Source organism: Alosa alosa, chromosome 16 (assembly GCF_017589495.1).
Source record: "Alosa alosa isolate M-15738 ecotype Scorff River chromosome 16, AALO_Geno_1.1, whole genome shotgun sequence".
In the NCBI taxonomy this organism is placed as follows: Eukaryota; Metazoa; Chordata; class Actinopteri; order Clupeiformes; family Clupeidae; genus Alosa; species Alosa alosa.
The window spans coordinates 28,455,622-28,473,121 of NC_063204.1; the positions used below are offsets into that span (position 1 = coordinate 28,455,622).

Consider the following 17,500-nt stretch of genomic DNA (forward strand, 5'->3'; position numbering starts at 1 on the left):
CTGGAGAGAACTAAAATGTGAAGAAATGTCACACTCCATGACAGATGAGCGTGTGTGTGTGTGTGTGTGTGTGTGTGTGTGTGTGTGTGTGTGTGTGTGTGTGTGTGTGTAAGCGAGTGTGAGTGTGTGTGTGTGTGTGTTTGTGTGGGTTGGTGTCTCTGTGTGTACCCTGTTGCCACTCTGCCCCAGATTCGGTCACATCTCCTCGCTTCCTGAGCACCAACAAACACGTCTCCCCGTACTGCTCCTCCAGGAGCACCAGGCAAACACGCTTATTTCACACCAGCGCTTCGCCACTCGCCAAGCCAGCGCCAGCATCATCAGGTCTCACTGTTGCAAGCCATTATGCCAAAGACACCTAAAAAACCACCTGCTTAAACATGGCTTCCACACAAGCAGGCTCAAGTAAAGCGAAACCACAACAAACAAAGCGCTTCAGGCAAAACAAAACACAAAACAAACTACACTCTGACTTAACTAACGTGCAGGAAATGCAGCTTCTATTTAGCAACTTTGCAGGCCATAAGTTCCCCTTCATGGAGGGACTCCAGGGTGCCGTAAGGCTCTGTTGATTAAACACCATGCCACCACGCGTCAGCTGGACTTTTCTAGGGTATCTAAATTAACCTTCTTTACACAGGTGTGAGAGCCACACACACAGCGGCCGCTAATCTATACACCTCACAGGCCTCCACACCTGAACTTCAGCACAGCGCTTCCATAAGTCATGACAGCAATTCGCCAGACATGAACACCAACACACACACACACACATACACACAAGTACAGACAGAAACAAACACATACATAAGAAAATATACATACACCCGCTCACACTAAAATATAAATGTGTCAGCGCAGCCTATGAAACCACTGACGCCTATTCATATCTAAATACATATACAAATATTTGAGGAAAAATACAGGCAGCAAACACCATACAACTACACATACCACCTGCTCCTCTCTCACCCACAAACACACGCACACACACACACACACACACACACACACACACACACACAGCCTGACTATATATCCTTCTCATGCCAGTGAAGTACTTGGTGGGATGCTGAGAGAAGGGGGTGTGTGTGCACCCATGCGGTCTACGGGTAGCAACAGAATGAGGAGACATTTTTCAAAAAAGAAAAGCAAAAAATAAACTCACCGTAGAGCTTGTCGTCGGCGTCGGCGGACATAAGCAGGGGCTCGTCAGTCAGGTCGCTGTCAGGGCTGCCCGGCTTGTCGTCCGCGTGGAGCTCGGAAGCGTCCATGTCGCCGCGCAGGGAGAGCAGCGGCTTGCTCAGCTGCCCTGTAATCATCGGCTCCTGGCAGGGGAGGCGCGGAGTTGGGGGAAGGTGGAGGTGGAGGTGGAGGAGCGGCAGCAGGAGGAGGAGCAGCCGGAGATGAAGCCCAGGTGAAGACCACGGGAGAAAATAAAGAGATTTTTTTTTTGTTCGAAAGAAAAAGGGAGGGAAAGAAGAAGGAGAGGAGAGGAGGTTAGCTTTGGCTCGCGCTGCTAGTGTCTCTATTTCTCTCACACACTCTTTTTGCTCTCCGATTCCTGAACACACACACACTCTCACACTCTCCTGTGCATGTGCTTGCTGGTGCTGGGTCTCTCTATCTCTCTATCTCACTCAGCCCCCCAGTCCCTCTCTCTCTCGTTCTCTCTCTCTGTGCCTTTCCCACCTCTTGCTCTCCTCTATCGTTCAGTCAGTCACCCTCCCTCTCTTCCTCCTCCTCCTCCTCCTCCTCCTCTCACTCTCTCTCACTCTCCCTCTCTCTCCCACATATCGGCTGCTTCTTCGGTTGCTGGTGCCGGCAACAATCTGGCAAGAGACAGTTATGGATTGTAGGCTTCTCTGCCTTGTCTTCTGCCATTAAAGATGCACTGATGCTGTCAAAGGCCTCTTTAACACACACACACTCTCTCTCTCACACACACACATATACACACACACACACATATACTGAACTGTTCTCTAAAAGTGAATATTTACAAGCACACTTTGTGGTCAAGACCTAATTAAGTTAACTGACAGGATGCTTTTCACTCTAAGGATGCCATCTTAAGTGGTGTTAAAATGTTGTGCAATTTATTTATCCAATCCAGTAATTTCTTAAACGAGAATCAGTTTTAATGTACCAATAAATTCCAGTGATATACTATGCACGCAAACTAATTTCTTTAACTGTGTAAAGTAACCCATTGCAGAGATTAAAATATGTATGACATTGTCTTAATTTGCCTTTAAAATGTCTTTATATAATAGGTTATTTTATGATTAATATGATTAATAGCACGCTGAAAACTTCAGAAAACGGTATTGAATACATTCACTTACACAAACTAAACTGTCACTTTTTAAATCAGAGATGAATTAAATTGGCTTACCAAAATGTCGCTCCAATCTAAGGAAGAAAACAACACAGTGAAGGTATGTTCCAAAGACGAGGTGGGGAAAAATCACTTTCTCCTTATGTCCACAAACCAGATGAAGCAGTTAATTCATGCCAGCCTCTGATCTGTAGCCAGTTAGTGCATGCTCGCCACAAAGCCCCTGAGCCAGCCTCCACAACGGTGATGCATTGACAAAGCTACTGCAGGTTCAAGCCCGAGGTTGCCTCTGGAGACTCTCCCAGAAGATGTCACCTCCACTCTCTCTCTCTCTCTCTCTCTCTCTCTCTCTCCCTCCCTCCCTCTCTCTCTCTCTCCCCACACACACACACACTCGTACACACACACACACACTCGTACACACAGGCAGTGCTAACCCCTCCCTCCTGCTGCGAGGTACACACAAACAATAGCAGACGCGTGAGGAGGGTACCCCCCCCCCTCCCTCCAACCCCCCATCTCCTCCTCCACTCCTTTATGTGCAGAGAAGTTTCTGCCCAAATGGGTTTCAAAAGGGGACAGGTGATCAGTTTGTGTGCAGTCAGAACCCAGTACAAAGCTAATGTGCATGTGTGCATGTGCTTGCGTGTCTCTGTGTGTGTGTGTGTGTGTGTGTGTGTGTGTGTGTGTATCTCTGAGGGGGGTCAACTTTTCTTTTGATGCCCTATGCTGCCACCATCAACCCCCACCCTCCTACACTCTGGGTGGTCGATGCTGGAGTGCCCGAGTACACCCCCCCCCTTCCCCTAAACTAATGCGCTCGTCAGCACAGCTGGAGAGAGTTTGATATGACACGTTATAATCTATGAAAATGTTGATCAATAGAAATAGTTTAAGCTGTCATTGGGAAAGCGTGGCAGGCTGGTCAATACTCATATCCCCGGCAACAATGTCGCTTGTCATCAGGGCCCTCTCCCTCTCGCTCCCTCTCTCCGCCCAAGCACTTAAGTACAGGCAACTCTGCACATCAATGCGCCGCTGTCTGCTCCACGGGGTAAACACATGAGGTAAACACCCCTAGACACACACACACACACACACACAGACAGACAGACCTATCCACACTCTTCCACTCTGCATGTGTTTAAAGGCAGAAGCTGCACCCCTCCTCCACTCCCTTGCTCTCTCCCTCTCTTCCTCCTCTCCACTCATCCACTCTCCCCTCTGAGTTGCCTGATAGGTCCACTGGAGGGCAAAATTAATACCTAATTGAATCGTGCAGTCATCAAAATAATCAATACTTTTTTATTATTTATTCTTTACAGTCTGTTGACTGGTTGAAAGCTCAACGGGGCCTGGGGCTCACACCCCCACCCCCACCGCCACCCCAACACCCCACCCAACCCCACCCCACCCAACCTACCAACACCCCTCCAAAAAGAAACAGAATTCTAAAAAGAAAAGAAAAAAAATTGACTGTGTAATTTTCTCATCATCCCTGTTTGCACTTGCGCTGGACACACAATAAAATCAAGGAAATGAAAACACAGAGAGGACAGAGAGGTAAGAAAGGAAGACCGAAAGAGGGCAAGAATGCATTCCACATGTTTTCTTTGGAATCTTTCTCTCTTTCTTTGGCCCCCTTCATTGTTCTTTCTTATCTGTTTTCACGGCGAGGTTTCGTCATGTGCAACGCATGGCAGATCTCAAGCTGGCAATTCCCCCACATGTGTCGACCACTCGGAAGCAGATCGCTAATCTCTCGCCTGTGGTCCTTAGAGGTGCAAAAGTGCTGCTATCTCTCTCTCTCTCTTCTTCTTCTTTCTTTCTCTTTCTCACTCACTTGCTTTTTCTCTCTCACACACTCCGTCTAGGTCCTCTTTCCACTTCTGACACAGTTAATTACGTTAATGAAAAAGGGCACATTTTCTGATCCCAATGTGGGCGGGGGACTGAGTCAGTGTGTGTGTGTATGTGTGTGTGTGTGTGTGTGTGTGTGTGTGTGAGAGAGAGAGAGAGATAGAGAGAGAGGGATAGGGAGAGACGAATAGAAAAAGAGAGAAAGAGAGAGAGAGGGAAAGAGAGAGAGAGGGAGGGAGAGAGAGAGAGACAGAGACAGAGAGAGGGAGAAGGGGAGGGGTAATGGGATTGCCTTACTCCCTTCGGCCACAGATGAGAAAGAACAGGGAAAAGCACTCGACCGCTGACCCCCACCCTCCGTGACCCGTCCCCCTGCTCTCACCCCCTGCCGACGGGTAGATGTGACCCCTCTGCGCCCACTCATCAGATATCCATGCTAATTGCTAATGGCCTTAGCCGAGGGGGCTTAGCTGTCCCTCGGGGCCAGAGAGGGGCCCTCTTGTCCTGGATGCAGCATGTCTGTCTGCTCCTCACTCTCCTCTTCCTGCGTGGACGTCTGGTCAGTGCAGTTATCTGTGATCTCTTTTATCCCTTTAGCGCCCCATCTTTGTTATATCTCCACCAGCTGCACCCTCACTACCGTGGCAGCAAAATACAGATGTTTACATTAACTTCAACTCCATAAAGAATACAGATGTTTACATTAACTTCAACTCCATAAAGAATACAGATGTTTACATTAACTTCAACTCCATAAAGAATACAGAGCTAATAACATTGGAAATTTTACTACTACTACTACTACTACTGCTAATAATAATAATAATAATAATAATAATATTATTATTATTATTATTATTATTATTATTATGTGAAGACTTGTGTGCTGTGATACATATAGAATTAAATAGTAAAACAACTCAATCTTTCTAATTCAGTTGTCTAGTATACATTTCATATGTGTTTGAATAATTTGTAAAGGATTTTTAAACCTTTACAATTCGTTTGATAAAATATTGCATCACTGACTTATAATAGAGACACATTTAAGCAGCTCATGAAGTGCATTAAACATCTGACTAATAACATCCACCAAAAAAATTCACATCACATTACTCTTTCTGTGTGTGGTCATGTTCTGTACCATGGCAGTGGCCGGGGGGGTTGGGGTACTCAGGGACGTGACGGTGTGAGTGGCAGACAGGGCACAAGTCACCACAGGGGAGCAGCACGCTGGACAGACTCTTATTCAGACCCCAGAGAGACCCCAGCACAGTCCAGTCAGGGAACAGCACTTCAATTCTGAAACCTTGCTCAATCTGCACACACTGGAGCCATGCCTTTAGGTGCTTTCATTTGTTTCAGTACAAAGATATCATTAGTTTTTTTTGTAATCATAATCATGTTGTTGTTGTTTTTGGACAGCTGTAGTTGTAGTAACAGTAGCAATTGCAATAATAGTGTTTTTGCTGCTGATGATCATCAACATAATTTTGATCTGATTACCAATGATATAAATTTTGATAGTCATTTTACAGGAATCTTTGTCCTATTTTTATCAGATTTACACTAAATACTATGTGAGGTGTAGCAACAGTAGGTAGGAATAGTGTATGTGTAGCAAATCTGTACGCTAGTGTCAGTGTGCAATAGTAACAGGAGACTGATTCTTCTGAATGGGTCTTATGGCTGACTGTAGTGAGCTGTACAGGCTACCCAGAGCTGCTAACTCTCATCTGACTACAGAAGAATCACTGATGTGTCCCCCCTGGAGAGAGAGATGCATACTCCTTTTCCCTTGCTAGCTAAATAAAATCAAAATAAAAACCTAGAGCACATTTATTTAGTGTAGTGTATACTGTATGGTTTAATAAGAATGCCAAACAATATCATTTTATATTTTGTTAAAACCTCAGGCTTGGGCTAATTATATTTATCCAACACACAATTATATCGGTTCACATATTTCCACAATATCTGAGGAATTCAAACAATATGTCTGGTTTTATTTCTTTATCAGAAAATTTGACCAATAAAACTGCATAGATAATACAAAATATTAACTGCAATTATAACCACGGTTTCCCCCTCCACCCCTAAAAAGCCATGCCAAAGAAAAACACCACCACGAGAGATCAGTGGACATTAAAAGAAAGATGTTATTGCCCCTTGACTACAAAATCCGTGTCTAGAAGGGGAAAAAGAAATCTCTTTGAAGCTTGAGACTATAAGACCCAGCAGGGCCACCTCAGATAAATATAAAAAAGCCATTGATTGCTCAGAGGAGTGTTTTGGGATTTTTTTGTCCATCGATCCCCAGACTGACCTTCTGAAGCATCAAAGCTTTCTGTGGGCTAATCTGGTCCCCTGTATTAAGGCACCAGCAAAACGATATAAAGGAGATGGAGGGAGTCAGATGGAATGAGGGAGAGATAGAGAGAGAGATGGAGAGAGAGATAGGGGAAAGAATGTCAGTGAGGGACGAGAGAGAATGAGAGATTATCTGACATTGGGTGGGAATAGCACTTACAGTGTATCGAAAAATAAATCTGTAGAGGGGCAGACATGGAGAGAAAGCGTGAAAAACAGAAGGAAGAGAGATAGGCAGGGGAGAGGAGACCAAGAGGTGAAAGACAGCGTAAGAAAAAAAAAATCTTGCACATGTTGGAATGAAGGGTGCTGGGAGAAAGAAAGAAGGCTCTGGACACTTCCTCCTCCCTGGACCTTGTTGTGGTCGTGTGTCAGTGCAGAGCGTTGTCTCGTGATTGGCTCCGGGGTGAGACGAGTCAGGACGGCTTGTCTGCCATCTGACACTGACAAATAGTTTTTAATACCGGCTGGCCTGGACCTGCCTGGGCCCGCACTCACGCTCACACTCGCACGGCATGGCAGGTGTCAGCCAACACTCGGACACTTCTGGATTATTGATTAGCGATAGCGAACGCTTGGGCTCTTGACTCGTCCAGGAACTGAAAAAGCAAGCGCGTCCTCAGCTGTGCCACATTAAAAAAGACAAGATAAGCCAATCCATAATGCATAGATTACATATTCCTCTTCAGAGAGGTCAGCTTTCCATGGTCCTGGAGATCGTGGGTGAATCTGAGCAGCCTCTAGGTTCTCTGACCAGGCTGTCAGGGAAAAAAAGCAGCCAACAAAGGTCCAGTGGAGAGTTTTACACTCAAACACATTGTGTTCATAAATCACCATACTCTGCCATTTCCTGTCTGGAGGAATGATGCATGGTGTGGAGTCTGACTGGCCACGCTGAGGTAGACTAGCGGCAGCTGCATGGTCCATATTAGCTCCGCTGCCCGGTATAATTGATCAAATCAAGGCAGGGGACCTTAATATTGCCTCTGAAGTAATCCAGTTGCCAAGTCTGACAGGGCTCAGGATTTTTTCCACTAGCCTTTCTTGTAATGGGAATCCATTATTCTTAGTAGTTTCATCGTGTGAGGAGGGGGGGGGGCATAGCCCACATTCTTTATGGTGAAACAGAAAAGTAAAAAATGTTTGCTGTGCTACCATTGTAGAACAGCTTTGTAGGGTTTGATACCAACACCTGACTAGCTTCCATGTCCAGGGGTTGAGGGGTTTAGAGGGTGGTTATACATCTATTATGACTGGTGAAGGTAGACACTGAGATTAGTGGTGCCAAGTGCTGAGGAACGGACCACAGACAAAAAGGGTCTGTGATTCAAAAACGTGTTCTGTGGGGCAGTATGGTCAAAATATTGTACACAGGGGGGAAATCTGTTGTTCACACTGTTGTACTCTCCAGAATGTGTAAATGATTGATGATAAACGAGTGTATGCGGTGGGACAAAACACATCAGACCCATGGTGGTGATAGCATCTCTGCTTTTGACAGTTGCAACATTTCAGTTTTGTGTAAAAACACTTAAATATGCAGTCTTAAATAATTTAATTTACTGTGTTGTTAGTTCAACAATCTGGGTGAAGTTGACCAGTCTGGTTTCTAAAAGGAAATCCACAATGCATTGAAGCAGCTGTCCCACACCTAGCTTTAGTCCCACAACTCCAATTCTGACAATGACAGTATGGATAACTCTGTTGAAAAATCAATACTGCAGTCTATAAAACAGGCCTGATGTTCAAATAAGAGAGCCTATTGTAAAATGAGCTGAGGAGGAGTTAGAGAGAAGGAGAAACAGGGGTGATAGAGAAGACAAAACGCGTGAAGGGAACCATTTCTTCTCAGCTTTGTGTAATTCATAAGGAGGCTCTTCAACAGACAGTGTTTCTTTTCCCTTTCACACACAGTCCGCTCTGCTTCCTCCAGGGACCACAAATGGTAAGTATATGCACACACACACACACACACACACACACACACACACACACACACACACACGCACACCATACTACCACTGAAGGTGTGAAAATCTGATTTCCCAAAAAGGCTCAGTAATTCTCCACAAAGGGAGAGACCCGATCGATAAATCATTGCTAAGTAGATTGTAAAGAAAAATATATATATCTCGAGTCGAGCCTGGCAACAATGCATTAGGAAATCTCCAAAAGATGGAGGGAGAAGGAGTGAGAGAGGAAGGAGGGAGGAAGGGCTCAATCACTGTAAACGAGTGGACTCTCATCCCTTTAGCACCCAGTCTGACTAACGCCACATTGTGGACAGCAGCAGAGAGGTCTGCTATAAACACCACAGCGCCTGTGGGGGCAAGTGGGAGCAGAGCAGGGGGATGACTGTCAACGTCCCTCCTCATCACTGACATGGACGAAGTGACACAAACGGCCCTCTAGGTCAGACACTAAGAGAGAAAGATGGAATGGGGAGATGGGGAGAGAGGGGGAGGGGGCCCCAGTAGGATCTTTTGTATTAATATACTAAAACTGATTGGACACAAAATTGGACAGTCTCATCCAAGCCCTGGGGATATTTAAAGATTTGGCTTTTAATTGTATGACATATCCTTAAAGTGCTGACATCTCCACCCCTAATTTGCCTGTCTTGGCATATTTAACAGCAAGCCACTGAATGATTGGGACTTCTTTAAATGATTCACTTCATTGGTTTTTACAAGCTGTGGTCATTAAGTGTGTAATATATCCTAATTGCCATAGGGGGCTATGGGCCAGTGATTCTAGCTGGAGGTGGTGTTGATGTTGAGAGGCCCTAATTACAGGGAAGGTGTGTGGCAGGAAAAATAAGACATTGTCCTCCACTGTGCAGGGGCAATTAATTTTATTATCAGGCTAATGCTGTGTAAAAATAATAATTAATAGAAATATTATGTTTTTCCCCCCTTCCATGATTCAAACAAATTACATGCCCTTGACACATCTATTTATACAAGCTTTGCATGTGATTTATGCCTCACTTAATGAACTCAAAATTCCTTGGTTGAACGAATACAGAGAGCATATCATTAGCTGAGGCCAAAGCCCAATAGGCCACAGCCTGAGTGTGGTATGATGTAATGTGCTTCAGAAAGAAAACACTAGTTTCTCTCCACACAGAGACCAATGGTCCATTTCAGTGTACATCTTCATAGAACTGCTCTAGATATGTACGATGACCTTTGACAAAAACTAAATAGTTTAATGAACTTTCTGTGACTGGCTCATTGTTATTGGGCCGATATTACACTGTCATATAACACCGTCTGCATAACTAAAATAAATTGTTTGTAGTCCCTCACATCTATCTATAAGTGTCTGTATGTCCTGAACATAAAAATGTGGAGCAGACGATGTCCAAAAACCATTCGACCACAATACCCTTTGCTAACACTATGCTGTATATAACTCCCTCAGAACATATACTCATTTCCAAAGAGTGGTTAGCTTTAAAAAATGGCAAAGCCCTGTAACACATGTGCAGCGGGAGACTGCTGTCACAGCCAGCCGAGCTTTGACAAGCATACCTGTGGACGCTTGTGGATCCCAGGTCTCTCTGCCATTCCCGACACATCGGCATGGAGTATCGACCACCCTGGAATTGCTGGGATCCGAGGTAAATGTGTTGATTGTCTCCCAGCAGGCAGTGCTTCTACCTGCACTGTGGGGAGAAGGCAAGTGATGAGAGGGTCACGAGTGGCCATCGACCCCCCTCCCATTCAAAACAAAACATCCCTTCACACGCCCCCTACCTGAGGCAGGACGGGGCTACAAGGCAACATCGATCTGGGGAACTGAGGCTGGAGGCTAGGAGGGGGTTTGAGCTGGCAGCAAGGCAAAGTGAGGCAGAATAGGACATGGTAGAATTCACCAAGGCACTCTCTCTCTCTCTCTCTCCATCTCTCTGTCTCTCTCACCCGGGATCACAGTGGACATCACGCAAGGGTCCTTGGAGGGAGAGCACCAGTCACACCCCGGGTGATGAGAACGGCTCCAAAGACACACATGGGACAAATCTGGACCTTGCGACTGCCTAATAGCTTGGAGATATCAGATCAGCCGAGGCTTATTACATACTTTTTCTCCATCTTTGCAAATAAAACATTCTTATCAGGAAATAAAACCTGAAATATCTTTGTTTTATAAGCAATCTATGCATATATATGGCTATTTAACCACAAATTCACATTTAATCTAGCAAGACAAACACCAAATTTTTAAGGGGAACAATACTTCAGTATTATGAAAACAGAACGTCAGACAGAAGGGAAGGGGAGAGGGAGATGTCCTAATCCCTATACTGCTGACATATTAATAAATCATAGACTGATGCGACGCTCGAGCTGAAAGTGACAAAAGCTGGCTTTCGGTGCGCCAGAGAGAGAGAGGGGCCGCGGGGGGTTGCGGCAGGAAGATGGAGGTGTGTGTCAGCTGCCGCATCACAACATCCGCCGCCATGCGCTTCGTAAAGGTCACTTCCTAAAGAGGACAACTCTCCACTCCTGTCCCCGGCCCAGTGGCAACGGGGCCTGGTCCCGTGAGAGATGACAGCAGCCATACAGGACATAATGGAGTGGAGGACAGTATGTACATATGCAGCGCAGTCATGACATAGCACAACATAATAGAGAATGCAGTGGAGGTGTTGTGGTGGAAGCACACAAGGATACAGGATGAGGTCAAGATGGGAGATCGGTTTGCTGAGGCTGAAGTGTGAATGTCAAGCCATACAAGAACATTCATTTAAAGATGAACTACTAGCTGCCATAAAAAATATTACTTCAAGGAAAAGATTAATTTAGTATTTGGCAGATTGGTATGTGGATATCCTGCAACAGATGTAACACCTCTATTATAACTAGGGATGCACAATATTATCAGTACGACATTGGTATCAGCATCGGCTCATATCAACATTTCTGTAGATATTCCTGGTAGAATCGGCAAGTCTATAATAGGCACAACCTACTTGGGTTTTAGAGGAAGTATCATACAAATCATATCAAATATTTTTTTTTTTTTAAATATTTTTTTATTTGAAAGTGCCATGTATTAATGTATTGTGCCATCACATTGCAATGACAAAGTTTAGGAATGAGAATGGATGTTTTATGCCTGTATCTGCAATCTGCATCAACTAGGTTAGGCAACCACAAACACGTTTAATTCGAGTGCAGGGCAGACCCTTAAAGGATATAAAAAGATGTGTATTGGTATCAGCATCGCCAACATGACTTTGGAAATATTGCGATATTGAATATCGACAAAAATCCAATATCATGCATCCCTAGTTAGAACAGTTGCTGTTAACTAATGTTTCATTTTTACAATATCTCACAGTTTTCAAACCCTTTTAAAATATTGCACTGAAGGTAAACACTTCTAAAATACTGCTCTATATTTCTGATTCGTTATAAATCCTGCATTTCTCTGGTCAAAATGGCTACCATTAGCCTACCTTGGGACACCTTGGATGTTAAGATGGTGTTTTGAAATGAAATGAACAGGACATTAATCCTCAATAATTCACCGACTGCCTGCAGGCATATTGATGGTAGCCAATGAGGCGATAAGCAGTGAAATACCACAGCGCTCCTCATCAATTATTAGATAGTTATCCTTAGTGAATGGATGCAGGAGTAGTCAGTCTACCACCTGGGGGCTTTTCAACTATTTAAAGGGTACTTAGTGAAAATACTATGCACATATACCACTACACATACATCTAGCCATTACACATTCATGAGAGTCACATAATGTTACATATACCATATCATTTCTGGCAGCTGCTTCTTGTAGACTATGGCCTATGACATAAAGACAGTCACACAAGTTCAGTCATGACAAGCTTGATGAGTGATTAAGGAATGAGATATTCACTACTGACAAAATAGTCTGATACTACCTGTTATAGTGATAGGTGTATCTAACTGCACAGGGTGAAGTATACCACAAGTGATACCTTTTGAACTTCATGTCTCTGCTACCCCTACCTCACTCTAATGACATGTTCAGGTAAAATGGGACAGTCAGTTATGGCCATGGGAGGGACATGCTAAAAACTACATAATCATGTTTTTTCTGGACTATTGTGACAATCATTACATCATCTTCAATTTTTTGCTATTATTAGATTATTATAATCATCTGTTAAACTATATATGTGTGGCACAAGGTTTTTGATTTATTGGCTCCCAATGGCTTAGAGACATGCCAATTTTACATAGACAAATAGACGGTTTTAGCTGATTTTTTGTCACAATTTACCTGATGCAGTAACTTAAAATCCTTTTCCATAAAAAATATGGTGTATTGCTAAAATATGGTTTATAACCATCCATAAAATATCACATACAATCATGTTTTGTGTTAATCAATGCTTTAGCTGCAGTGCCCTTATTATCATCAACACAAAATCAAAACAATTTTTCAGGGGATTTTCTTGCAAGTTCTGGGTCTAGTGTTATTTTTTATCGTAACCCCACCAATCCTTGATATCGCAGACCAATCAAAATGATTGTTTCTAATAAAGGACGTGTAGTTACCATATAATAACATGATTAGTGATTGGCTTTTAATATTTAAATTGCCCAAGATGTAAAACCTTATTTGTCCCATTTTTGCTGATTTCACCCTATATGCAAAGTTGCCTACAGGTTATCTGAAGGAAGCTTCATCCACAATACAGTCATTCCCTAAAAGAATTGCATGTAGGCCTATATGCATAGGCTATCATCACACTCTATATATAGCCACATAGCACAATCTATCTGTTCAAGTTTTACTGTAGAAAAGTTACTTAACGGCTCCTCAAGGCAATGTGCATGGACAGCAGAGACATTGTGGTCTAACAGTCTGCATTAGGCCTAGAGTAGCCCTATCCTGGAACATACCTGTGTGCCTCGATGAACCGAAGCTGCCACCGGCCATCTGCATAAACGTATGGGACATATATTGACAGCCTGTCGTGAACGATTGGTCCTAGCTGCAGTCTACGGGAGCAGGCTGCAACAAATCAAAACTGAGTCTGTCTGGGTCCATTTCATCACAAGCCACTAGCCATCCTCTTTACGTGTGCATAGAAAACATCACATAGCCCACGCATGGCCCTGGCATTAACGGTCGACTTTGGGGTGGAATCATCACATTTATAGGCTAGCAGAAAAAAAGAAAATGGATTATATTTTTCCAAATAAGTTAGGCATACCTTATGCTATGTCGATGTAAACCAAAATGTAGTGAAACGTAGGCTACTAAATAATATGTTATGATTTCTGAAGTAACTGTAGTGGTCTCTTTGGTGGGTAGCCTAACCCCATAGATATATGTCCTTAAAGGCTGTTCCTTGTAGCCTAGTCTGTCATTTTTTGTAGGCTATCATATGGCACGCGCACTGTTCCTAAAAGAACTACAGATCCCGATAGCTGTTCTCGTACTTCCTGTTTTTGTCACATGATTTCACTTACCGTCCTCAGTCTGCGGGTGTGTTATGCTAACAGCATCATAGCATAGTCGCAACATTTAATCGAATTGAATTATAATCGGTGACAGACCTGACAGCAGTTTGTTTACGTGTATGTTTCTCAAATCTGCGCACGTACGCAGTTGCCACTTCGTCAAGTAATATTCATAGAAAAGATGTCGGAAGTGGAGGAAAAGGTATGCAGCTGTTCTACCTATGTCTGTAAGATGAGACTGAAATGAAATCAGATTAACCAGAAATGTACATGTATTAAGTATATTTGATTATTGTTCTATCCATAATGGCTCTGTTTTCCAGTTGTTCGACGAAACAGAATGGTTCTATACTGCCCATTGCTATGTGTTGCTAATTACTTTTTGCTACTTAATGTGGCTTGCTAAACTCAGACAGAAACAATTATGTATATTAAGATAAAGTTGTTGTTTTTTATTATTATTTCAGAGAGAATTAAGAAAACAATTGGGTTATGCACTGGTTTACCTACCTACTGGTTCCCAGAAACACGCGATTCTTGTTACAGTGCGGAACTGCAGAGATGTAGACTCCATAATCTGAATTCGAGTTGGGCCTTAATGATCGATGCTTAATGATTTCTATGACCGTGATGATGCCTAGCGGATCTCTTTGGACAATTTGTTGGCGTTCAGCACTGGCAAACTGACTTGTCACTCTTGTTTCAGGGAAGAAAATCGAGTGAGGAATCTACAGATGATTCTGAGGTAAGAGGCATGGTTTCAGAGTTGGAGCAGTTTGAAGGAACTAAGTCTACACTCTTATGTTGTATCATAGAGATTGTTATTTGTGCAGTTTATGAGTTTGTGGCTGGATGTAGTTCAGAGGCGGACATCCCGGTTACAAAAAGTAAATGTCCTGCAATATATTCTTACTACCTGTGCACTTAACAGGTGATATGACTAATTATCTGATCTACCTGGCTGCTAATTAGGATGAGCTAGTTTACTAAATGTTTGGATCAAATACTGTTTGGATCAAATACTAAAGCAGGACTTTTATTTTCTGAACCTGGGATGTCCACCTCTGGATGACATTATGTGACACATTTCTCCTTGCACTCCATTTTGTGCAACTTTATAACTGTATACAGTGAGTTTCCCTATCACATAATTTTTGTCACAGTGAACCACTGCGGAGGTCTATATGAAGTGTTCAACTGTGAAGGGTTCAACTGTTGAATGAAACACATTAAACCTATTCTAGTCAGGTGTGGTAAAAGTAAAATACTTTTTAAATGCCTAAAGTAGTTTTTTACACCATTCCAATATGGATGTTAATAATCTCTCAAATGATTTATCTAGGCAATATATGGTTCACTTTACTAACCAAGATGACATTCAGCCTCAGCAATATGAACCTCGGTTTGAAATCTAGTTGACATTTACGTCACAATTTTAGATATAGCTTACTGACTTCCTTGTCAACTCAGTCAATTACAAAACTAAACAATAGCAAGACAATAAGGCTAGCTCGGTTTCTCCCAGAAATAATTCATTGAATTTCTCTTTCATGTTATATTCATTTCTCCACACCCAATTAACAGGGAAAATCGAAGCAGATTATCTGCAATTAGGTGACACACAGGATTACATAATACATACAGAGGATTATTAAATATAGTATGTGGATTCCAATATAGCAGTGCAGTATGCCATATGTGTGAATCGGTAAATAAAATATAGCGTGTCAGTCTGCAGAGAGAGCTGCGCCTGTCTTTAAATGATCCAGGGAATGAAATGTCAAGAAGACAGCAAACAATTCCACCCGCTCTCCTTGAAGAGGGAAAAAAAGCTGCTCAGAATGAATAAATAAAAATACAAAATAAAATCTGGCCCAGCAAATGACATCTCTCTCTGTGGAAGTATGCTCCCTATCTCTTCTCCATGGGTAGCCCCACTACACACACACACACACACACACATATCTATAAAGAGAGACAGACAACACGGACTGCATGATTGTACACTCACTCAGAGTGGCTCCCAGCCCCGTTTATTCAGAGCTCTATTGTCGAGCCATACTGTCTAAGCTCACTCCCTCAATAGGCTTGTCAGTCGGTGGAAAAGCTGGTGTGATTTAAGCCCCCCCACCCCCCACCCCGCCCTCTGTGGATCGCCTGGCACCTGCAGGAAATGTATTGTGGGTCTTCTTGTGCTTACCTTCTACAACACACTTATACACACTGATTGTCAGTGAAGAGTCGCCATTATTGGTCCGACAACAATAGACACTGGATACAGAGCCCAGTTGGTGTTTTCTTTTTGGCTGGTGTTGGATCATTTGAGTTGTCCACCTGAAATGTTGGGGTTACAATAAAGATGTGCCATTGCAGAAAATAGGGGTGGGTGGGTGACGGTCACACATTTAGTGGAATGAGGAGCCAATCTTCTCTGGTGCTAGTGTGGTTATTAGTTTGAGTCTGCCTTCTGAGCCTTGCTTTTCATTGTGGCAATGCAACACAGAGAGAACATTTTAACCAGTGAACCTCAGAGAGAGAGAGAGAGAGAGAGAGAGAGAGAGAGAGAGAGAGAGAGAGAGAGAGAGAGAGAGAGAGAGAGAGAGAGAGAGAGAGAGAGAGAGAGAGAGAGAGAGAGAGAGAGAGAGAGAGAGAGAGAGAGAGAGAGAGAGAGAGAGAGAGAGAGAGAGAGAGAGAGAGAGAAACACACACAGAGAGAGAAACACACACAGAGAGAGAAACACACACAGAGAGAGAAACACACACAGAGAGAGAGAGAGACAGAGAGAGAGAGAGAGAGACAGACAGACACAGTAACAGAATGTGTGTATGACAGAGAGATAAAGAGGAAAAAAAGAGTGAGGTGATGGAAGATACAATGCTGGCAAGAGAGCGAAAAGAGGGGAGAGAGAGAGAAAGAAAGCAAGAGAGACACAGAAGTGTTTGGCTGGTCACACCACGCCTGGGAAGGGGCAATTAAAGCGCGCCCAGCCTTCATCCCACGCTCCCCAGGGCTCCAATTAGAAGCGGCAGGAAGGACAGCACAACACTCGTCCACAGCGTTAGCAGCCGCGGCAACACTAACAAGAGGCAGAAATTATGGGATATGAAACGGAGCCATTTCTCTTCCGCCCCTTCCACTCCACCACCACCACCACCATAACCCACTCAACCCTCACAGTGTTGAAAGTTTGTTTGGGACCCCCTCCTACTCCATCCTTCCCCATTCCAACTATAATGGCTTTGTAGACCATGACAAATGTCCAAGCATTACAGATTTCACATCTGGAAGGAACAGGAAATGGCTTGGGGAGTTAAAAGAAGGGAGCAGGGAGAAACACTTTCTTTATCTAACTAGCCAGTCCTTATTATTTTATGTGGAAGATTAGGTTTCTGGGGGTTTATTTCTAGAAGTTTCCTCATCACGGGGGCAACTGATAAAATCAGCCTACTTTAGGAGCATTAA

At 43.5% G+C, this 17,500-nt stretch overlaps 2 protein-coding genes across 2 annotated transcripts in view; one reads left to right on the forward strand and one right to left on the reverse strand.

The window, feature by feature from the left end:
* Positions 1–10,566, reverse strand: part of pou6f2 (POU class 6 homeobox 2) — a 101,399-nt gene extending 90,833 nt beyond the window's left edge. Inside the window, exons 1-5 of the mRNA XM_048265635.1 lie at positions 10,498–10,566; positions 10,333–10,387; positions 10,108–10,241; positions 2,399–2,415; positions 1,169–1,328 (exon numbers count right to left, since the gene is read on the reverse strand). Coding sequence (XP_048121592.1) covers positions 1,169–1,328; positions 2,399–2,415; positions 10,108–10,241; positions 10,333–10,387; positions 10,498–10,516 — 385 coding nt within the window. The 5' untranslated portion in view covers positions 10,517–10,566. The remainder of the gene's footprint in view (positions 1–1,168; positions 1,329–2,398; positions 2,416–10,107; positions 10,242–10,332; positions 10,388–10,497) is intronic.
* A 3,489-nt stretch (positions 10,567–14,055) lies between these two features.
* The window catches only part of vps41 (VPS41 subunit of HOPS complex), a 22,911-nt gene continuing 19,466 nt past the window's right edge, over positions 14,056–17,500 (forward strand). Inside the window, exons 1-2 of the mRNA XM_048265890.1 lie at positions 14,056–14,239; positions 14,744–14,782. Of these exons, the coding sequence (XP_048121847.1) occupies positions 14,219–14,239; positions 14,744–14,782 (60 nt within the window). The 5' untranslated portion in view covers positions 14,056–14,218. The remainder of the gene's footprint in view (positions 14,240–14,743; positions 14,783–17,500) is intronic.